At 43.2% G+C, this 23,906-nt stretch overlaps 2 protein-coding genes across 2 annotated transcripts; both read left to right on the forward strand.

Annotated features, from left to right (window-relative positions):
* The first annotated feature begins 66 nt into the window (after nt 1-66).
* On the forward strand, nt 67-7,276 carry tbc1d10ab (TBC1 domain family, member 10Ab). Its single transcript, XM_069513894.1, has 9 exons — nt 67-708; nt 2,111-2,210; nt 2,478-2,585; nt 2,796-2,902; nt 3,008-3,122; nt 3,362-3,427; nt 3,929-4,118; nt 4,509-4,663; nt 4,876-7,276. The coding sequence occupies exons 1-9, from the start codon at nt 533-535 to the stop codon at nt 5,278-5,280; spliced, it is 1,422 nt and encodes a 473-aa protein (XP_069369995.1). The 5' UTR covers nt 67-532; the 3' UTR covers nt 5,281-7,276.
* A 10,774-nt stretch (nt 7,277-18,050) lies between these two features.
* LOC109626296 (apelin receptor B-like) lies at nt 18,051-20,036 on the forward strand. Its single transcript, XM_020082091.2, has one exon. It carries the CDS (start codon nt 18,134-18,136, stop codon nt 19,202-19,204), a length of 1,071 nt encoding a protein of 356 aa, XP_019937650.1. The 5' UTR covers nt 18,051-18,133; the 3' UTR covers nt 19,205-20,036.
* The last annotated feature ends 3,870 nt before the right edge of the window (nt 20,037-23,906 follow it).

A 23,906-nucleotide genomic window follows, 5' to 3' on the forward strand; every position in this document is an offset into this window, starting at 1 on the left:
GGATGTGTTGAGTTGAACAGTGGGTGGCGCTAGAGAGTCAGAGGAAGTGGGGTGGGGGGGTTGTTTACCGATGGTCTCCACCTTCCTCTCAGCAGCAGCTAACTGTGCTAACTCAGCTAAAAACTCAGCTAACTCTCATTCCTGCTGACAGCACACATTCTCTACGTGGGTCAGCTGACACCAATGTGATGCTAGCATGTTAGCTTAGCAGTTAGCTGGAAGATACAGTAACAGTGAACCGTGGGCGCGGAGTTTTGGCTCTTTAGCCTGACAAGTAGGTGGAAATCGCTTTTGTGAGACACCGACTAACCAAAGGAAGGAAGAGGAGGGGTGACATGAAAGCCACTACCTGTTAAACACTAGCACGTTAGCAGCCAGGAAGCGAGTCCTTCCTAGCAACCGTAGCTATCTAGCCGTGACAGCAGGTTAAGCTAACAGGCGGGCGTCTTCATGGAGAGCTGCGAGGTGCTCGCTGAGATCTGGGGATAAGCTCGACGTTATGCGAACGGACTGTGAGGTAAATGTTGGTTAAATGGCAAAAACCGAGCAGGGCGATGGGCTGGAGTCTCGGGGCGCCACAGACAAGCTGACAGACAACGGGAAGGGCGGCGTGTTTGGAGCGGAGTTAAACGGCGGTGCAATCCAGGAGGAGGACCGGGTGGATAAGTACGGATTCACCGGGGGAGCCCAGCAGAACTCCGGAGAATCGTAAGTGGAGTTTCACGCACACAGACTGTTCGGTTCGATTGCCACATGGCTGCAGTGTTTTTCTTTCACTCAGCTGAACACAGGCAGAAGGTCTCTGGTTCTCACATTCACACACTGTCATGAAACCAGATTGTGATTGAGCTGATTATCCGTATACATAGCACAGGTTTACATTCAATAATAATCTATCAGTACTGCAATCTATTTTTTATCATTAATAACACAGGTCCAATATGAATATATCTGTTGGTAAAATACATAATTGTTAAAATGTTTGGCTGTGTGTTTTAAATTTTTCATTCTCTGCCCATAAATAAAAGTTTAAACCCACAACTTTCAAAAATGTATCGTGATTTACTATCACTATCGGCTGATATGAACATTTTTATGAGCACCAAGATGCTAGAGATAAGAACCCAGGGCTGATCAACCTGTGGTGGTCCGGCCTTAGAGGAGGGTGTCTTGTGATCAAAAGGCCGAAACACATGATGACACAAAGGTACACAACTGAAGATATGTCCCTAACGTTCGCTGGTGGTCACTAACATCAATTAGCGCTGTAGAACATATTCTCCATCTTAGTTTTCAAAGAGGGAACGATGTCTGATCTACTGAGACATATTGTCCAGTCCTAATTTATAGCTTTGTCTCTTGTCACCTGGACCAGCAGTGGTCAACCCTTTTTTGCCTTGTCTACTTTGAATGTCACAGCTTCCATATGTTTATCAGTTATGAGCACATTAAGAGAACTGTTTCCTTCTTCTTTCATTATGTTTTAAAAGCAGGAAGGTACCTGTTAGTTAACTTGAAAAATAAAAAATAGGGACTAGTTTACAAAAGAACTGGTTTGTCATATGTTTTTTTTCTTCCAATGTCAATTCATTAGGGAGGCCTACGTTTGGAAACTACAGACTTACACCACTGTAATTCCCTTTAAAGTCTTATCAGTCCATATTCATTGTTCCCACCTTCCTTAATAATAATATTATAATAATAATAGTGTGCTTGACTCCATATCAGTTGGTCTATTGGTAGTACTGATTCTTATCTCAAGTTTCCTGTTGGGGTCTGAGGTCCTCTGACTAAACCTGTTAGTTGTTCCACTGTCTTGGTCTGTGGTCGCCAACCTGGTAGCCGTGATCCCTGAAGGGAACTGAACTAAGGGAAAGTTCTCCCATAGCTTCCTGTTTTCCTTGTACTTCATTGGCGATGGGCAAGTGTTCCACTGTTTCGTCTGAGGGTAAGTTTCCTGTGTGGACAAGGAAGAGATGAGCTGCATGCCACCCTCTGGGATTCCCCTATATAGGTTCAGAGAAGTGACACCGTACAGTACAACTGCTGTCAGTCTGCGTGACAAGAATTTGTTTGTCTCTTGTTATAACATTTTCTCATTTCACCACAGTGCAGAAGAAATCCCCATCGAGGTGCTGAGACAGAGGGAGGCAAAATGGCTGGATATGCTCAACAACTGGGACAAGTGGATGGCCAAAAAACACAGGAAGGTCTGCAGTGTTTTTAACTGATGTGTGTTACATATTAGCACCAATGGTGAAGAGCAATTAGCAGGAGCATGAAGATAATTTATGTGGCATGTTTCACTTGTTTATTTTGTTAGCTTGAACACTTCTCACTGTGTTTTTGTGAGAAACTGAAGCATACAATTATACTGACTGTGAATATTAGAAGTACATTAATATATTCAAGGGACCAACAAAGAAACGTCTGGTTTGCTCTCTACTCTACTCAACTGTGCATGTGTTGAATGTCAGGTGAAGGAGCGCTGTCAAAAGGGGATTCCTCCATCGCTGCGTGGCCGGGCCTGGCTCTACCTCACTGGGGGGAAAGTGAAAAGGGAGCAAAACCAAGGCAGATTTCAGGTCAGTGACACACTTGCAGTCGCAGTTGTGAGTATTTTCCAAAATGGAAATAATGTATACCCATATAACATGTATGTAAAGTGTAGATGCATGACATAATGTGTGGTACAAGACCTGTTTCAGAGCGGCTTTTATGTTAAAGTGGTCTTGTCTAAAGAAGCAGATGAGAAATCACTCAAAAGTTCAATGTAAAAAAATTTGTATTTCCAGGAACTGGATAATCAGTCAGGAGATCCCAAATGGGTAGACATCATTGAGAGGGACCTCCATCGACAGTTTCCCTTCCACGAAATGTTTTCAGCAAGAGGAGGTCATGGGTACGCTCTGCCATCTAAAGGCTTATCATACTTCCCAACACTGTGTTCATTTTATTGAATACACAGTGGTTTGTGATAATAATCTCTATTTGTTGATACGTGCAGGCAGCAGGACCTGCTCCGGGTTCTGAAGGCTTACACTCTGCATCGTCCTGATGAGGGTTATTGTCAGGCTCAGGCTCCCATAGCTGCTGTTCTCCTGATGCATATGCCGGCTGAGGTGAGCTCACACTAGACATCCAACATCTCCAGATGTTTGTTTTCTCTTATCTAAAATAAAAAAGTTGTTAATAAGAGATACTCACTGTTTTTCAACTATGGGGTAAAGAGGTCAAAAAGAGGATATAGAATATATAGCATATAAGTATAATTGTTAAATTCTTTTGAATTAATTTGTAATCTTTAAATATCACATTCAACAATAATAAATAGCTGCTCTCTTTCCTTTCTTTGTCCTAGGATGCATTCTGGGTTCTTGTCCAGATATGTGAAAAATACCTTCCAGGATACTACAGTACAGGGCTGGTATGAAGAAGAGCTTGAACGTCACATGTTCATAGTATTAAACACTTATCACTTATCACCTCCATGAACCTTATATATCTTTCTCAAAGTAATCTGTCGTGTATTGTAAGTATAAATATTGCTGCTAAATGACAGTGGGTTTCTGCCACATTATAGGACTGAACCTTTACACTGCCCAGCATTTATTTCCAACGTAGATTTAACCTTTTAAACTTCCTGTCAGCATCACCTGATATAGCCGGACAAAGCAGTTTCATTCATTTTATAAAGTCCGTAGTCATAATATATTGCTTGTGGTGGTGATGAATTTCTCAGGCCAGTGTGTCTCTGCTTGATACACTAACAACCTAACAAGTCGAGGTGGTGACCAGGCAACAAGGACGAGATAATCACACAATCAGATTAGGCAGAGAGAGAATAGTCTGTTCCCTCTTTCGCTTTCGCTCCCTCTCTCTCTCTTTCTTTTCCTTCACTGGTTGCTGTTCCATGTCGTCTCCACAGGAGGCGATCCAGCTGGACGGGGAGATCCTGTACGCTCTGCTGCGGCGGGTGTCTCCTGCGGCCCACGGTCACCTGAAGAAGCACAAGCTGGAGCCCATCCTGTACATGACCGAGTGGTTCATGTGTGCCTTTTCTCGCACTCTGCCGTGGGCCTCGGTGCTGCGCGTCTGGGATATGTTCCTTTTTGAGGGTGAGATGACCCAGCAACACACTTTCACGTTACTCACTGATGCATTAATACACCATGAAGTGAGAAGTAGGACATTTATTAAAGGGGTGTTTCAGCAAGATAGCGGATAGAGCAAGTTTTACATTTGGCCCGTCTTTTAATTTCAATATATGTCTCTGTTGTTTCGATCATGAGTCTCTTCTACCTGCTATTATGTATCTAAACTAACTCTAGTGTTTAAGATCAAAACACTAAATAAGTATTAACCTTTTCTCAAGGTCCTCTCATGTTCTCATCATCCTCCCCTTTAGTTGCACTTGTGCGACAGCAGAGCATGAACAGTGTTTTACGATTTGGTCTTGAAATAAAAGTGCAAACCACTTCTTTAGCTGCATCTGAATCTTCTCTCAGGAGTGAAGATCCTGTTCAAGGTGGGCCTGGTTCTCCTGAAATGCATGCTGGGATCCCAAGAGAAACTGAAGTCCTGCCAAGGTCTCTATGAAACAATGGAGCTGCTCCGAGCCATACAGCCACAGTACATGCAAGAAAGGTTCCTGGTGCACGAGGTACGGTTAAACCTGCTGACTTCATGTGTTTTACATTTTATTGTTTTGACTCAGCACCTAATGCACACTCAGATTCCCCTATAGGTGCAGGAATCTTGCTTGGACTTTGCCCTTCTGTTGTGTTAATGGTGAATAAAAAACATTAACGTGTTATCTGCTGGAAAACCCGGACATTACCTCACGTTCACATTTATTCCTTCCCTGTCTCTCAGATTATAGAGTTATCGGTGTCTGAGAAAGACATCGAGAGGGAGCATCACGCTCAGCTGCGGCGTTGGAAGGAGAGTCACGGAGATCTACACTGCAAGTCCCCTCCCAGGATGCACGGTGCCAAGGCCATCATGGCTGCCGAGCCTCCGAGCCGGCAGGACCTGAGACAGAGGCCCACAATCATCGTTGCGTCTCCCCTGGCAACTACGACAGACGCGGTGCAAGCTGAGGACGCAAAGGGAAATAGAAAGACTAACAGGGAACAGCAGAAGGAGACAATCCTATCGCCACAGGAGACACTTAATCCATATCCTCCTCCCACTGACCCCTCACCTCTGCTCAGACACATGACCTTCCAAGAGTCCAAAGAGAGTCTGAGCAGCACAGAGCATGACACTTACCTGTAGCAGGGTAAGTTTCACACCAGTTTACATACACAAATCGTTCCATATAGCCTTTACTGACTCAGCAGCATTCAGTCACACATGTCGCAGAGACATGTCAAACCTCCACCACTTCACATTTCTATTTTTACTGTCATGCCACTCCAAGAAAAGTTTGTTAAATTTAAAGTTAAATTTGAACAATTGAAAACAATTACATTTTCACATATGACAAAAATGTCTTTACTACTTAACATTTTCAGTGGCAACTTCATTCGTACAGGTTGATATTTACTTTGTTTTACTGAAGTAGTACAGCCATAGAACTTTAGGCTGTATTTTAAAAACCCAGTGGCACTCAAGAAAGTGTGAGTGCCAGGGAGCAACAGCAGGTGGCGACTGTGTGCACTTTTCAACAGTCTGTGAGGTTTATGTGAGTGAGATCAGCATCATATGACTGAACATGCAGGATTACATTCAGAACCTCACTGTTAAAAGCTACTGCTGCTATTCACTGCTCAAAGTAAAGCTCTGATTCTCTCCTTAGTTATAAATGAAGTCTGATTTTGTCTTAATCGATGAGATCTTTCCTGGAGCACTTTGCCTCTCTAGTCTTCCTCTTTGCCTATGTTAGCCAACACAGAGATTTGTATTCGTCCGGCTGTGTTCGACACAGTTTATGAGCGCGTCTGTTTTGCACGGTCTAGTGACTGTTGTGCTGCATCTGTGAGTTTGAACACTTGAGGGCGCTGTGAGATTAACTCTGTGCCACAGCAGCGACCAGCAGAAATCTAATGAGTTGAAGAACTGTTAAAAGCGAAGTGACTCTCTAATGAAGGAAAAAAAAAAGTGTGCAGGGATGTTTTATGCCACTAAGCCAAAGATTTTTATTGCATATTTTTCAAAACATATATTTTCCAAACAGTTTATTCAATTATATTGTCGTACAGTATTTAATTGTTATTAATTTGGGAGAGTTTATAGGTTTATATTTATGTAATGAATGAGCTATGTTGAAGAATGCTAATACACAGCTGTTTTGTACAATCTTATTGAATGGTTTGCAGGTCTTTATACTTTATATACAGATTTATCTGATGGTATTGGGAGATTGTTTATTTTGCGGCGGCCTGAGAATCGTAACTTTTAAATCCTCAAAAAGTTCTGTTTTCCTTTTTTTTTTGTTTTAGACCTAAAACCATGAAATCTATATTTTTCCACAGTTTAAAATAACGGAAAGAATCTGCAAACTTAATATGAAGTCCAAGTTTTTTACAAATCTTAAACTGTTGTAGACGGACACGCTCGCTTATATGAAATTCATGCCTCCACATGATTTGTAGGATTTCTCTGTGGACCTCCATGCGAAGGACTTTTGTGAAGACATTAACCTAAACTGTTTAAAAACAACATTTGAGCAATTCAACATATTAAAAGTCAAAGGAGCCATAAACGTTTATTAATAACCAAATAGCTTTTATAGACACTTATTTTATTTTGGAAGTTACAAATGAAGAAATGGTTTGAGAGGAAGTGAATTCATACGCACTCAACAATTAATAGTTCCATTCCTGGAAATTCAGTTGGTGTCAAAGTTTTTTTAAGTAATGAAAAATGGTTATGGGTATGTGTTGATTTGGAAAAAAAAAGGGTTTTTTTAAATATATGCTACGGGTTTATTTTTGGGTCATTTAGGAAGCACTGTTCTTTGCCATGTTCTCTGAAGCTTTTGATATTTAGATTTAATACGTTTTGTTCTAATCTGACGTAAAAACACCACATGCATTTGTAGAGTTTTATGCTCTGTCATGTAGATGGTGCCACTGAGCTTCATCCAGAGAATATTATAAAACTGTCGTTACTCTGAAGGATACAGGATATAAAGATTTTGGGGTATTTTGTATTCAAAGATGAAACTGATTCAGCTCGGGGCTCGTACATTTGCAAGCTCTACTGTTTTTCTGTGATTTGATATGTTTTTGTACCAAATTACATATAAATCAATAAATTAATGAATGAATTTCTTGGATTTTGCATATATTTCATATTTCCCATTTTTACTCTGACAGCCAGTTTCTTCTCTTTTTGCCTGCACCTTCTATGAAACAAAGAAAACGAGACAAGAGATGAAGTGCCACATAGACTGCGCTGAACGAGCAGGATTTCAATACACCCTGTGTTGTCATTCAGCGCCCTCACACCCGCCCTCACGCACCCACACTGCAGCACACTTCCTCGGACACCTGTTTCTCCGGCTCTTTCAGCTCTTTGAGGAATTTGCATCTCAAATAGGTTGAATTCCCACAGCGTCTCACCCAGCCATTTGCCTTTGGTGACTGAATGGAGTGTATACAGGCCTCCTTCTTCCTCGACAAGGTTCAGCTGCAGTCCAAGAACATGACAGCCAAGAATGCGCTCCCCTATATTTTAATTTACCCAAGCAGAGAAATAAAACACCGTTTTATTTAATTTAAGATGGATGTGGATGGATATAATAGCATCTTAATGGCTTACCCTAAATGCTTCCGCTCATCTTTTATCTATTTCTGTGATGCATTCTGCGTGTTTTGTCTGAGGATGCCTGTCATTAGAGCATTTTTGTATTTCTGCCTCCTCTCATCATCGTCTCTGCGCCTTTCACTATCTGTAAACAACGTCAGCTCGTCCACACATATTCAACCCAACTCCACCCTTCACCTCAATTCAACGACCCCACAACCCCACCTGTCTGTCCGTCACTCTCTGTGCTGGTGGTGCTCGGGGGACATTTGCGAGACCCCGAGCTGAGACTATGGGGAGGGTATAATGGGAGACTGGCTTTATGGCTAATCTGCAGAGAGGAGGAGACGTGACCCAGACGTGCCCCCATAACCACACTCTCAGAAAAGGGCTGAGCAGATTTTGTAGCCTTTACAGAACAATAGCTTGTTGCTTCTTTGGTGTTGTGTGTAAAAACATCACGGCGTCTCTCGCAACTCAGCTTTTTTCTTTGCTTTTTTGCTAAATCAAAAAGAACTATCATAATATAACATGCGGCCATAGTGAGCTTTTAAACAATGGAATAATAATATTGAGAACATTTAAATATTTATAATTCTTTCCAGTTTGTCGGCCATTTTTATCATCCACTTGTTTGTTTGAGTTCACACTGAAAATGTGGCTGTGTTATAAATATGAACACGAGGGTCTGTGTTGGTGCAGTCATGCTCTAGTGAGAAAATGAAATATGATCCAGTCCAGTTTGAGAGAAACAGAGCATCCACGACCTTTAAGACTCATCAGGCTCTGATAAATACGGCACAGTGGTTTATGATACTGTGACAGGATTAAACAACAAATTAATATATTGCAACGGTTGTAATGTTCACAATACAAAGCAGTCTCTCAGGAATGTGCATATTTGATTGGCCAGTTCAGTCTGTTGCTTTGAGTTCTGTGTGTCACTGAAATCACTGAGAAATGCTTTTGTAGAATGTCATCCCTGTGGACTGACCAAGATGTGAAGATCGTAGGATGAAAAATGCAATTTAGCAAAAACGTAATTAAGCTGCATTTGAACATGCCAGACACACAAGCTATAAATGTTTTTGAGCAGCAGTTGGCACATTGGGTTGTATCTGAAATATCTTGGAAAGCACTATTAATGGCATTTCTCAAACAGGCATGTCTGAATTTGAATTCAGAAGCAGAAATTCAATGGAACCATCCAGAAGGAGAAATGCTCAAGGTTGCATTGGTCTGAGTGACCTAAATGTCAGAAGCATCAGCTGCACGTGTGAAGACATCAGAACCACATCACATAATCTGCTGTGTGCATTCATCTGTCACACCTGGACCAACACAGCAGCTGTGGAAAGATAAGAATATAAATATAGTTTTAAAAAATACTGTTTTGTACATAAAAGTCTATAACTGAGAAATTTATTTTTTCTAATTGAGACTGCTCAAACTGTCCCTGTATTTATCTGTGATGTTTTCAAGACAGAGTTGGAAAAAAGGGTGATGTGTGTCAGGTGTTCAATCCCCAGCTCCTGTAGTCCGCATGCGGAAGTTTCCTTGGGCAAGACGCCTGACCCGAAGTTACACTGGCCAGCATTTCAACCATATCTTGCTGCCTCAAGAAGTTTCTGTCACACACTTGAGTTTTTCTTGTCAGCACAGTTCACACCTACTTTTTGTTGATCCAAGTATATCTACAATAGGCGTGAAAACGGATACCACACACATGTGATGTCTGTTTATACACTGTAGCTGTTTATGAGGGGGTGGCTGGGTGTTGTGAGGTGGATGATCTCATAAGGCCATATGTGTGAAGCGTCTGGGAGATTAAAGTCTGGCCTCATGAGCTGCAAAGCTCCTCTAAAGCTTTTTGGTAACAAGGGCTGATGGTCTGCACCTTTATCCCCGGCCCTCCACCACCAGCACCCCCACCAGCCCCCCCACCAGCCCCCCATGCCCTCTGCCTAAAGCTGGATTAGAAGGGGAAGAGGTCAGGGGCACGGGACAAAAAACTGGACTGTGACCTGTTTGAACGACAATGATAGTTTCATTGGATTGCAGCTGCTATGGCTTTCCTGGACTCTGTTGGTATGGGTATGAAGTAAATGTAGACGTTGATGTAAAAGTTCAACATTTTTAGGTTGAATAATGCTGCAGGGAGTTCCCCTCAGGCCGAGACCTCGTGCATCTTCCTGTTTGGGATTCTTCCCTGTTTTGGGGGAACAGACTTTGATGCACAGCCTCAAGTAGCCGAGCTGCACGTGTGGGACAGGAAGCGGAGTTGGAGTGGAAGGTGTCAGGGGTCAGACAGATGCCCGTTCAATGGATGGTGGTCAGGAAGTGTGTGTGTCCTTTTATGGTTCTCCTCGGGATAACAGTAGCTGGACACGCAGCCCTAATGATCTCAGGTCCATCAGCTTTATTCTCTGACTCTAAATTATGATTTGTTAAAGGAAATGAAAACACACACACATTCTCCGTTCCAGCTGGGGATCCCCCCCATCTCCTTATGTAGCAGCTGAATGTCTTATGAATCATAAGACTCATTAGTGCATTACAACTCCGGAGCAGTGACCGAGCTGTTGTTCCCATCAGGCGGAGGTTAAATCTTGTTTTCTGCATCTCTCTGTTCCTTGGTGTTGCCCCGTCAGTTCTCCCTGTTCACAGCTGATCCATCAAACCGAGCTACACAGGCCTCTGGCTGTAAAAGATCACATCGTCCAATTATTCAGGCCACTTTCCGCTCCATTTTAGAATGTTTGAAGTTGAGCAGGCTCCTGGTTACACATTACACAAGCTCTAGGCCTCAGGTTTTCACTTTCGGGGACCTTGTTATGACCTCTGAACTGTTGAACAGTTTTTTTTTTGCTCTCCAACAGCCCCCCACTGTTGACTGTTTCAACTTCCTGCTTACGACCGTATTTTATTTTGTAGGTCTTAAGACCCTTGTATTGTCTTTGTGTGCCAGTGTGCATGTTGTTTATGTGTTTGTTTGCTTTGTGTAGAATCTTAATTCAGTTTCAGTGCTATCAAATAATTGAATCAAACACTTGTAATTAGTATTTGTTGTAGTTCATTTGCAATAGTTGGAAAATACACAGTTGCAGAAAAGTGGAATATTCTAGGCAACTTGATAGTTGTTGCTGTTGAAGCTGTCCGATAAAGAACTAGAATGGCACTGAGTGAAGCACATACATCCGCCACAGTTAAATATCAGTCCCCTCAATGTGCCACTTTTTTTCCCTATCTAGATCCATGAATTATTTCCTGAGAAATCATTTAATGTTGAAAAATTCCCTATTGCCTATTGCACAATATTTAGTGAGACAAAACCTGTCTCTTAATCCGGGCCCACACCAACATTTAATGGATTCTTCCCTGACCCGTATCTCATCCTTCCACCAAGTTTAGTAGTAACTAACAAACAAACATTTATCCTCCTTGGTGGAGGTAATTATTGTCAATGTGCACACTTGAAATACAAAACAATGCTTCCTTACTTTAGTAAAATAACTACAGCAGCAGTCCTCTATGGGAGAGTGTGTAACTACTGTAGATTGTATCCTCCAATGCATTTTTAGAGTGTGACATGCAGTAAAATCAAACCCCCAAATGATATCTAATAGGTCATTGGTGTTTTATTGTACAATTCATATTTGGTGGTTGATGATGCTCTGGATCTGGATCTCGTGTCTTTGTGTCTTTCAACATTTACTTGTCTCTGTTTTGCATTGCATGTTTATCTCCTCACCGGAGCTGTTTGTGCGCTCCAGGCTGCTGTGTTGTTGTCTTTCCCACTAATCTGTATTGATCTGAAGTCACTTCCTGCCATTGTTGTGTCACATCCCCACTGTCTCCTCTCTTCCCGTCCATCTAGTCCTCTCTTTTCCCCCGGCAAGGAAACCGGGTGCTCAGAGAGGATACACAGGGATGTGTATGTTAGTGTGTGTGTGCATGTGTGTGGATGCGAGATAAAGTGGGAGACTTGCTCTGCCCCTGATAAACCAGGGACAGACTTTTACTGGGACGAGCAGATATTGATGGGGAGTGGATGATAACACCAACACAAATGCCGGCAAATTTGGAATTTTTGCTTGACAGAAAAAAAGTTGCCCAATTTTCAAAAAAATATCAATCTTATAATCAGTTATTGATCTTCTACATGCTTTGCATTTTTGTTTTGCACAACATTCACTGTGGTGAAATAGTGAATACAGAATCATCATCAACAACAACTTAAAAGTAAGCTGTTTTGAGTGATGATATAGAATATATCTATAGAATAGATATGTGCATTCACAATGTCCAGGAGAAAGAGACTATAAGGTAATTTCGTCAAAGGGAATTTCTGTATGTATGTGGGTTAACACATATTTTTTAGATATGCACAGTGTTTGCAACAAGTGGTGGAGGTATGTTATTATTAATAAAGCATTAAACCCAATTTTTTATTTAATGGAACAACTTTCAGAACCAGCTAGAACAAAAACGTTATATATAATGTAACTTGCATTGTGTGTGTGTGTGTGTGTGTGTGTGTGTGTGTGTGTGTGTGTGTGTGTGTGTGTGTGTGTGTGTCAGGTCGTGACCTCGTAGCTTGTTATAATTGAGACTAATGACAAAAGCATATGAGCATCAAGACCTTTGGTTTGGAGTTACAATAGCTGATTGTGTTTCCTCCAGTGTAGTCATGGGTGTTACATAGTGTGTGCGGACATGTAGGATTGTTGAGTGCATGGGTGTGTGTGTGTGTGTTTGTGTGTGTGTGTGAGGCTTGTGTTTCAGAACTCTGTGAAGTCTGCACAGCCATAAAAAAATCTTTAAAATGGTTCCTGTTACATGTGAGGGATAAAGTCCAGCAGTGCACGGAGTCATTCACACAGTTTTTCGACCTCACTGCCTCCTGTTCTCCGACTCATCACTCTTTCACTCGGTTTTGTGAATAATATCAGTCTCACATCCTCTGCAGCAGCAGGAGCGCAGCGGCGGAGGAAAGTTTCTTGCTTGTTGGTTGTACAGGAAGAGGAAAATGCAGTTGCAGGTTTTATTGCAGTTTTCTTTTGTGTTTGTTTATACATCAGGGAAGACCTTATCTCTATTTTTAAACCTTGTCTGGATGGGTTTGTTAAGTGCAGTGACGATGCTTTAAGCTCAGTGTCATGCAGTAAAGCAGAAGAGTGTGGGATTCCATTTGTGCACCTGGAAAAACACTTTTTGTCATTACCATCGGGGTTAACAGGACAAATACGCATTACCCCCTTTACTGACCGCAACCTTTAATGAAAATTGCATCATGATTTCTGACAGCATCGAATGTTAAAAGGATAAATGACGGTATTTTAAAATTAAAATAATTATAAAAGTAACTAACAACTAACAAGCATATCTGTGGCAATAATTCAATACACTCAGGTCTTTTGCAGCGACTGCTTCATGCAGTACTACATGATCTGCAGCACATGTTAGCTAATGTCAGCAAACTCGATATTGAGACGGAATTTGTGACCTGTACTGCAGCCAGCCACCAGGTGACTTTGAGCTAGTTGCTAAAATCAACATGCTAATGATCACAGTGTTCACTATCTTAATTTCTTACATGCTATTCTCTACAGGACAATCCACATTCTCGTGGGAATTTAATGAGTTCTATAGATAATAAACAGTGCAGAGAACTATGAACATTTGCTCATTGAGACCTGAAGGCGAGGACGACACCATCATCATTTATCGCACCATCTTTGTAAAGAAGGTTGGTGGTGGTTCCTGTCTCTGTCAGTGTTTAAACATCGTCTCTTAGATTTAAACCTCAATATTGTTCATCGCCTTACTAACGCTGATCAAACTCTAACAACAAACTCTTTGTCGGTGTAAACAGAACTCTGTTGTCAGGACTCGCAGCAGCAGTGTTACCTCACTGCTTCTATAAATGATAAATGATAAATGATCCTCTCTCTTTTGTTCCCTTTTCTCAGCTGCACTACATAACCCCCCCCCCCCCCCCCCCCTCCTCCGGGCCTTTCTCTCCTTCTTATATTTTTACTCGTGACCTCGAGCGCAAGTCCCAGCTATTTCTGACCTTTTCGTGAAAACATTTTGGGATTTCCATCTCCTGTCCTCACGTTCATATTTGATAGATATTTCTGTTCTGCCGCTCCTGACTCGGAACAACATGTTGAAAGCAGGAAGAGTCGTATCAACAGAGTCTCCCGGTCAACTGACCCACAAACACAAATCTCAAATTAGACATCCCTGTGTCTGTAGCTGCTGAAAAAGAATTTGAACCCAATTTATGAGGAGGCAAAGCAGCAGATCTATCATGTTTTCAATTTCATGACACATCATTTATAATATTACTGTGTATTTTATAGTTTTCACCAGTCAGTTTGTTTGTTGCTTGGTTTGTACGGTTGTTTGCAAGATTACATAAGAAGAACAGGACAGATTTCCATGAAATTTGGTGGAAGGATGAGTTGGGGTCAGAGAGGAACTTATAATATTTTGTGGCAGATGATTAGTGGATCTTGATGAAAATAATCAGGCACCTTTAAGGGACTGATATATTAGTGTGTGAACTTTGGTGCAGCTCGATTGAAGTCAAGGAAACTGTTGGGCCTTGGCAGAGGGATGAGCTCTGAGTGCATTCTCCTTATTGTTGCTGTGTTTATAGCTACTTGTTTATTATATGGAGTTTCCCAACAAAAGTATCTTATATCCTATATCTTAAATCTTCTTCAATCAACAATGAACTGATCTTGATCCCAACATAGTTCCTGGAGTGTGACTCAGTTTCTCCAGTTTCATCGTGCAGTCAGGATATCTTAAAACTCTTTTTAGATGGATGTATCACTTCAGTTTAGTCTTTACTGGAGCGGTGAGAGCAGGCGTGAACGTCTTCCATCCTGGTGGCCTTTGTGTCTGACAAGCTGGTGTCAATCACCTCCTCGTCCCTGCTGAAAGGAGCCGAGGGAGCATAATGGAGAGGAGCAGGCGGCAACAACAACCAAATGTTCAAGCTCCCAGCTGTGCTCAGAGTGTGAGCTTTGACAGCACATCCAGATAATTAAAAGTTCAGATCAGACTGTTTTGGTAATGCTGATGACTCGGTGAGTATTTGCCCTTGGGTCCGTCTATTATCGCGGCTGTCAAGCTGCTCTCAGGTGATTGACTCAGACTGGCAATATCATCGAAGAACTGGGGGATGAGTCAGAGTCGGTGAAATCGCAAATAAAGCCTTGAGCAACCAGCTGTCTCTGCACAGAGGGGCTCCCCTTGTGCATGTGGTCTGCAACAGCTTAACACACACATCAAACGTCTGTCAGACCCCCACAGGCCCTCACACACACACACCTCAACAACAAGAACACACACCTCACACTCATTTGGTGCTGCAGGTATCGACCGAAAACAGGCTAATAAACACGCAAGGTCAAAGATCAGGATGAAAGATCAAAAGGACGCTATGCAGCCCTGCAGATAGACTGTCATTGTAGTGTGTGTGTGTCAATGTTTGTGGTTGTGTGTCTTTCTGCTGTTGTGTAAACTTGGAAAAGAAAGAATTCATCTTTCTCTGAAATAGTTTGTAGCTTACTCATTACTGAAAGATGACACTTCGCTGTGGTCAAATGTTGCGCAAATCATATGGAACATCACGGTGTGTGGTTTACAGCGCAGGACCACACATGAGAGGACAACAACAACAATACAAACAACAATCGGTCTGAGACACAGGTGGGAACCAGAGGACAAACATCAGCTGAATGCTGGGGGTCTCTGGTGCTGAGGGAAGAGATGGATGCTCTGCAAAGAGGTTCAAGATCAGCCCTATTGGAACAAGTGACTCTAATGGAGAAGTGATCAAAATAATTGCTGACTGTTGAGCATGAAAACAATTCCCATCAGACTTCAGGAAATGTTACTCCCTTTACTATTTCTTGCATCAAAATTGAGATTTATGTTTTTTCCCCCAACTCTACTGATGAGGGGATTTTGGACAAAGTGTGTGGGTGGACTGATGTGTTCATCAAGGCCTTCTGTTTTATTTAGTCGTAGGTTCACATCCCACGTCAACGAGTGCAGCTAAAAACAGACTTGGGTCCCACCAGGCTGCAGATAGGAAGCTCGCCTGATTCACTTCAACTTCCTTTTTTCTGTTCTGCAGCACGGAGCCGGAAAGACAAAGAGCTGGAACGGACAATTAAGCAGAGCATGAGTAGGTAGAGTTTTGGGTGGAGGCAGGCGCACAAACACAATCACATCAGTTTGATTATCAAACACCACCAGAGCGCATCACGAGAACCGGCAACAACAAACTGCTCTCTGAGAGTAAATGACGCTGGTTGGAGCAGAGGGGACAGGAATCAATCCGCGTCTTGGTAAAGGGAGGAAGACGGACATGAGTGGGGAGGGGAGCGGAAGATGGAGGAGGCAGAGATGGAGGGGTGGAGGAAGGGATCGGAGGAGGAAAGGATTGTTGAGTGATGCAGACGTTTTGTCTATTGGTTGGTGCCTCGGCGCCACTGCTGCCGCTCTGCTGAGAGACGGAGCAGGCTGGAGAGTGAGGCGTCCCACCTGGGCCGACAAATCCACCCGAGAGACGGGAAAGAAGAGAGAGAAACACTGAGTTACCCTTGAGTAGCTTTAAAGTTGGAAAAGTCATCTTATGCCACGCTGTCTGAAAGTACCATGACTTCTATCATCTCATTCTTGAAGCCTAATGCTAACACAGCTGAAGGTTCAAGTCCAAGACTCCATGTTTTTTATGGTGCCACCGTCCACTCATTTAAAGATATCGCTGATGCAACATCTCGACCAACAATTTGAAATAAATATAATACTAACAATGTTTGGCTGCATTATATGTTTCTATTCTGACTTGTTAGCGTGTGCTGTTTCCAGACACAACTCTGGAAAAGGTCCTGACACTTGGGTCTGGACTTTCTTCACTTTGCCTTTTTCATAAGGAGAACGCAGCAGTCCACGAAACAAATCCCGTTTCAGAAATCACCTTATCATCAAACGTTTTTGAATCTTGTCTTTCCATGTTGGCATCTTATGCATCCTCTCCGCTAATGACCTTTCTTTCATCCTGAGATACTGTGTTCGTTTTGTGTGTGTTAGAAACACCAATCACACGCCCACACACTTCTGAAATTACACAAACATTGGTGTTCTCACAATAAGCCCCCCCCCCTGGATAATTTCAGGAGAATATCCAGAGTTAAGTTCATGTCTGAAAGCAGCTTTAGTGAGGTTAAACAGGCAAATGCATTATTCTGCCAAACCTTTTATAACCTAGTGTTTGTTTTCTCTGTAAATCAATATAACAGTACAAAATGTGGAAGAAATACTAAATTACATTATGTGACCTGTTTTACTTGTCTTATCGGATACACTTGAGTTTTCAAATTAAAGTTGAGTCTTTAATAATAAAGTCAAAGCCAGAAAATAAGCACATAAACTATTGTTCTTCATGGGGCATGTTTGAACACTGTTTGGTATCACTTGTTTTGAACAGTGACACCAAAATGTATGTTGATGATTATTATCTCCCCATTAAGAAAATATAGTAACATTTCTTTAAAAAAAACAGTCTCACCTACTTTTCTTTCATTTTAAATCCTGCTAGTTTGTTTTTAAAAGTTTGAATAGATTGGAACTCATATTTTATATTTCAATTAAGGCTATAACACGTCTGTCTCTTCTTTTTGAAGCTTGTATATTTTCATTTTCAGGCCTGAGGTCAAAGTTTTCTTTGTCTAACATCCAGTACACAAACTCTTGTCTTCAGTGTGTGGCTGCACATTGTTTGGACATGTGGGGACATGAAAACAAAACACATAGAGATGTAAATGGCCTGTTCCGTTTCAGCACAGGGCTCCGGTGCCAGAACGACTCTCGATTGTCATTACAATTGACTGCACCTCATGAAACCTGTCATGCCCGGACTTGACTTGTGGGCCACCGTCCAAACACGTCTAATAATCAACTTTCATTCCAGGAAGGTGGAAAATAAGTGTCTCAATTAAACTTGTGGTTTTCTTGTAGGCCATGATTTATGCATGAAAACTAAATTATGAGAAATGAAATTCTTGTGTTTCAGCTCATATTGAAGTGGCTTCACTTTGCAGGAGATAGTGAATGTAGATGATGATAAGAGGAGGGTGTGTGTAGAGCATGTTCCTCAGAGCAGAGGAGGAGGAGGGCAGTGGGAGGGGAGGAGGAGGGCAGTGGGAGGGGAGGAGGGGGGCATCCTAGGACGGTACAAGTGAAGGGGGAGGTATATAAAGGTCCATACATCACACGTGCAGCAACAGAGCTCAGAGCTGTCAACCACTGTGGACATACCAGACTTTTATCCAAAGGGAAGCAGACACTGGAGATGGAGCCCACTGAAACTCCTTATGATTACTATGACTACGAGGAGACGGAGAACTCCACCATGTGTGACTACTCGGAGTGGAGCCCCTCTTACTCCGTCATTCCGGTGCTCTACATGCTCATCTTCATCCTCGGTCTCTCCGGGAACGGGGTGGTCATCTTCACCGTGTGGAGGGCGCAGGGGAAGCGGCGCGCAGCGGACGTCTACATCGGGAACCTGGCCCTGGCTGACCTCACCTTCGTGGTCACGCTGCCCCTGTGGGCCGTCTACACCGCCATGGGCTACCACTGGCCCTTCGGGGTGGCCCTGTGCAAGATCAGCAGCTACGTGGTGCTGCTGAACATGTACGCCAGCGTCTTCTGCCTCACCTGCATGAGCTTCGACCGCTACCTGGCCATCGTGCACTCGCTGTCCAGCACCCAGCTGCGCTCCCGCGGCCACACGCGGGGCTGCATCATCGCCATCTGGCTGCTGTCCGGGCTCCTCGCCGCGCCCACCCTGGTGTTCCGCACCACCATACACGACCTCTCCAACAACCGCACCTCCTGCGCCATGGACTTCAGCCTGGTGTTGACCAGCAAGGAGCAGGAGAACCTGTGGATCGCCGGCCTCAGCATCTCCTCCTCGGCGCTGGGCTTCCTCCTGCCCTTCCTGGCCATGATGGTGTGCTACGGCTTCATTGGCTGCACCGTCACCCGCCACTTCAACACCCTGCGCAAGGAGGACCAGCGCAAGAGGAGGCTGCTGAAGATCATCACCACGCTGGTGGTGGTGTTCGCCGCATGCTGGACACCCTTCCACTTGGTGAAGAGCGCGGACGCCCTCTCCTACCTGGATCTGTTCCCCGCCACCTGTGCCTTCCTGCGCTTCCTGCTGCTGGCCCACCCTTACGCCACCTGCCTGGCCTACATCAACAGCTGCCTCAACCCCTTCCTCTATGCCTTCTTCGACCTGCGCTTCAGGTCCCAGTGCCTGTGCCTCCTCAACTTAAAGAAGTCCCTGCACGCCAGCCCGGTCAGCTCCCTGTCCTCCCAGAAGACAGAGGCCCAGTCCCTGGCCACCAAGGTGTGACGCCAGCTGGGGGCCCAGAGGCATGCTGGGGAAGAGGTGAAAGATGCAGGACAATGCAGGTGAATCAGAACTGTGCAGCTGATGAGTGCTTCCTCACAGGTCGTCCAGAGCGTCATCTTCAGACCCCACCTCTGTGGACTACAAGGTGACCGTCAGGCTTGTGGATTGTGGGTCTCGCCACACTCCAACTCCTACGTTCAGCTGCAGGGAAGCAAAACAGTACCAAGGGACCGAGAAATGAAATGATTTATATATTTTTGGAAAAAGTGGAATGTATTTTTGAAAACCCACTCATGAGTTCCTCCCGGGTTCTCTCATGTGGACGTGATGCAAAGTGCTGAGCTTTGCACTCTGAAACCTTGTCGTCAATACTCATACATGTGCCCCCCCCTGCTGTTCTTGTTTTCATTTGTTAGCACTTGAGGTGTGAAACCCACCAGACTGTCCCGCTCTCCAACTCCAGACTGTAGTATCTGTGTCACAGCCAGCAGTGTAGAGAGAGAGAGAGAGAGTGTGTGTGTGTGTGTGTGTGTGTGTGTGTGTGTGTGTGTGTGTGTGTGAAGGATGTGCCAGTCGTGAGAGGTGTTCGAGTGTGATAAGACAGACAGATGGCAGCTGGCAAATGTTTTCAGGCTGGTGCAGGGGCCAATTATAAGGTGACTGCTTTGACAGTCTGAGGGTGTGTGTGTGTGTGTGTGTGTGTGTTAATCGCTAGAATGACAATGCAGTTGCTCCTGACAAACACATGAAAGCATTTTTGTGAATACACATTATTTTGAATCCTTGTCTATGATTTTGTAATAAAACTGACAAAAATTGTGCTTTAAAAACAGCCCTCTCTCTGGTGTCCCTCTGTTACTTGTGATTGCTTGTTAAGTTGGAATGTATTTTCTCCCATCCAGTGAATGTCCTTCTTCCTGTTGGTGCCTTGCGGAGGGGGGAGGCGGTCGAACACCCATTGTGTTCTGCAAGGCCTGAAAATCAAAGCATGCATCTTGCAGGAAATGCACGTTGGACCTCTATTTCCTCCTCCCGCCGTATTTGTTTCTTCTGCTTTCCTGACAATCCACTCGCACAAACAATCAACGAGCACAAAAGTTTCTAAATTGGATCAAGCACGGGACGTTTTGCCTTTGTCCCAGAAGTCTTAGGGTTAATTACAACAACGATTCATGCACATCTAGAGAGTCTCAGTCCACATTTTAAACATCCTACTCTGCTGTTTTATAGTTACATGTGTTGTTTTCAGCAAACAAAAACTGCAGCAGGTTGTTGAGCTTCAAATTAGAATTCAGTGATTAACCAATTCTGACCGTAATGAGCTTTTTACAGGATATATTCAGCAACAGCAGGGAGACAGAGGGATTGGATAAATCCTCACTCACTGATTTGTAGTGGGAGTCGACTCACTGTGCCTGTGTAATACCTGTTGATGAGAGGGGCTTAATCTAAATCAGTTACAATTACAGAAGTACACTGCGGAGGGCCATTTCTTTTTCCAGGGGCCTAAATGTGAAAAATGCTGAACTCCTCCTGGAGAGAAGAACTGCATCTGCGTCTTTAATCTCGGGACAGGTGACGTCTGAAAGCTTCCACGTCACGTGAAAGAGAGAGAAATGCAACAGCTGCTGCGACATTCCCTCGGCCTCCTCCTCCTTCATCACCACGGTCTCAGCTCCCCTTAATCTGATCCCAGCCGGGACTCAAACACAGACATGCAAAGCAAAAATCTGAGTTAAATAGATCTTCCAAACTGAGTGGAGCAAGTTTTTATAAAACACACTACGATAAAGCATTAAAAATAGGCAGAGGTGAATTGAATGAGTTTGCACATGTTTTATTGGTGAAACAACATACAGTACATTTTAAAATTCCATGCAGCGGTTCCTTTTTTTTATTAGATGACATGTCACATTATCCTCCACCTGTTGGCATCAAAGTCCGCTCTGTAAAACAATCTGGATAGATTATTTTCATGGTTTTCAAGTTTTATGAAGCCGATGTGATCGTGTTACCAAAGATTTCATGGCACGAACTTTGCCGAGCCAAGCTGCCCAGAAAGGGGGGGTGGAGATTTATACCCTTAGGTCCTCCTCAGGCTGGGAGCCTGTCTGCAGAGAGGACGAGCTGTTCAGAAATGATTTCACAAATGTTTTCATTCCTCAGTAATAACAGAGTGTGAAAATTAAGTGTGTCTACACTGGCAGCAGGGTTCCCGCAGGGTATAAACAGTCCTCGCTCTCCATTTCCAAGACATCACAAACAACAAGAGCATCTCCAGGAAAAATCACAAACATAAAAAATGACATGACCCTTTCTTTTAGCCATATTTAGTAAATAACATTGATCTCTGTTTCGGTAATGTGATAATTGTGATTGTTGTGTGAAAACACACCTGAGGGCAAAAATTAAGGCTCCATGAAATGAACAAACTCAAACCACTAATGACGTCCATGATAGTATCTTGTTGACAACGGTTAACATCTGATAACCGTAGTTCTATTCACTAACTGAATGTTGATAAGCTGCTTTCAGACATGCACTGAACTGCACCGGACATTCTCTGGAAGACGTGTAAGTGTGACTGCAAATGTCCCAGGGAGCGCCTCCAGACTTTCTGCACACTTTCTCCGGGTATTAAGTCCAGAGGAGCCAAAAACAAATATCTCTGCATGAAAAAGCGAAGCCAAACACGTAGAAGACACTGACAAAGATCTCAAGAGAGCTTTTAGTGATGAGGGCCGATGTGAGTGTTGATGTGCTGTACACACAAACACGTGATCTCTGCAGCAGAATTAATTCGTTGCATTCTGTGTCTGTCTGCTGCACCAGCCCTGAGTGGAGACCCTCTCGCGGTGTTGTGTGTAAGGAAACCTCTGGAGAAAGTCCACACCCAATTCTGCGGATTTCTATCCATTAAATATCTTTGAAATTATCTTTATTAAACAGAATTTGCCTGCAGACTTTTATTCACAGCGTTACTACATACCTTTACTCTATTACAGAGGTAAATACTGCACTTTAATTGCACTACAATTATTTGATTCTATCATATCACAACCTGTACAAAATAAAACAACCATGTACAGCATTAAAAAAATAGATCCTTACAGGTTTAAAAAAAAGTTGTAATTAAAATTTGATATTATAAAACTTGTGTGCAAATTTGGGAATATTTCATATTTAGTCTTTTTTGAAGCCTTTCTTAAAAAAATGTCAGAACTGTCAGAGGCTCTAAAATAAAGCCGACAGATGCGATGAAGGCTGTGAAAGATGAGAGCTCTTCCAGCTTGAAATCTCCACTTTCCAAAACGTGATTAAATGGTTTTCAATGGCAGTGAAATGGAAAATCTGGAAGATTAAGAAAAAAATGTGAGGCGGCTGACAGTGTAGCTTTAATGCATAAGTAACAGCTGTGGGTTAAACATACAGTACTTTTTTATACTTTTTTAAATCAATGAAATAAAAAGGACTGGTGCATTAACATTGGAAGAAAAGGTTGGTTTTAATGTCAGTTTTGTTGCGTTAGCTTTCCGTATTTTTCTTTTCACCTCCATTTTAAGCAAAATATGGAATTTGCCTGATATTGTCCTTTTATCCATGAGTATTTAAGATGTGCAAATCATTTAAACAACTAGTTTAGCTTAAACTGTCATTTTTTATAAAAACAGATACATGTAGTTTTTATTTTCTTCATTCATTTTCCCCAAACTGACCCTTCAGGTTTGTTTGGATGAACTTGAAACCCTCTGTGCCTCCAGATATTCCATCAACAAAGACACAATGAAAAAGGTGAAACCCCAACTCTCCACTAGACTAGGACATAATGTAAATCAATTAAGCTACAGACAGACGTAAGAAGCAAGAGTTTCTGTAGAGGGGCCCACCTTAACCCATTCATTGTCATATCAATGGGTGACAAATAGCTCCTGTCTTTGTGTTATTGTAAATCAGGCTTGCAGCCAGGCTTCACGTTTGTTAGAAGCACCAGTCCAGATGTAATAAATTGTAACCCAATAAACCAGGTTGAGCAGAAAATAGACAGAGGAAGTTTGCACGTTTCTCCCTTTTCCTAACAATGGAGGCTGGATAAACGCAGCCAGCAAACCGGACCTTGACCCTGGTCTGATCGCACCATGGTAGGATGAGATGTTGACCTCAGGAGTGTCTTGGAGGACCCCAGGCTTCCTGCTGCCCGGTCCTTCAGGGCTCCACCCTGCAGAGTCCCAGGAGGACGACAGACCTCACAGCCAGGATAGGAGTCAGCAGGCCAGGCAGGAAAGACAAAGGGGGGGTGGGCAAGGTAGAGGTTCCTGGTCGGGGAAATCCTGTCTTTCAGAGGCATCTTTCTCCTTGAAGGGCCCTCTGCAAGAGATATACGCTCAACCTGAGGCCTTGGAGGACATGGGTACTTGTTTTAGAAACTCTTCTGCATTGAGTAGGTGAGGAATCAGTCCAACTATGAGAAACGTTATCTTCTCTGAGTGTTTGAACTGAAAAGATTCCATAAATAGGACAATTAAGGGGTAGAAAATAGTGGCAGACATGCAACTCTATCCCCTGAGATGACAAATGACATCTCTCCCCATCATCCCTCTGTTCTCTATCTGTCATTTTTGCTATGGCAGACATTTCAAAGGCGTTCACAGAAGACGGCCATCGTTATTGGAGACACGTCGTTTCCGACAGCAAAAAAAAAAGG

Source organism: Paralichthys olivaceus, chromosome 18 (assembly GCF_024713975.1).
Source record: "Paralichthys olivaceus isolate ysfri-2021 chromosome 18, ASM2471397v2, whole genome shotgun sequence".
NCBI classification, from domain to species: Eukaryota; Metazoa; Chordata; class Actinopteri; order Pleuronectiformes; family Paralichthyidae; genus Paralichthys; species Paralichthys olivaceus.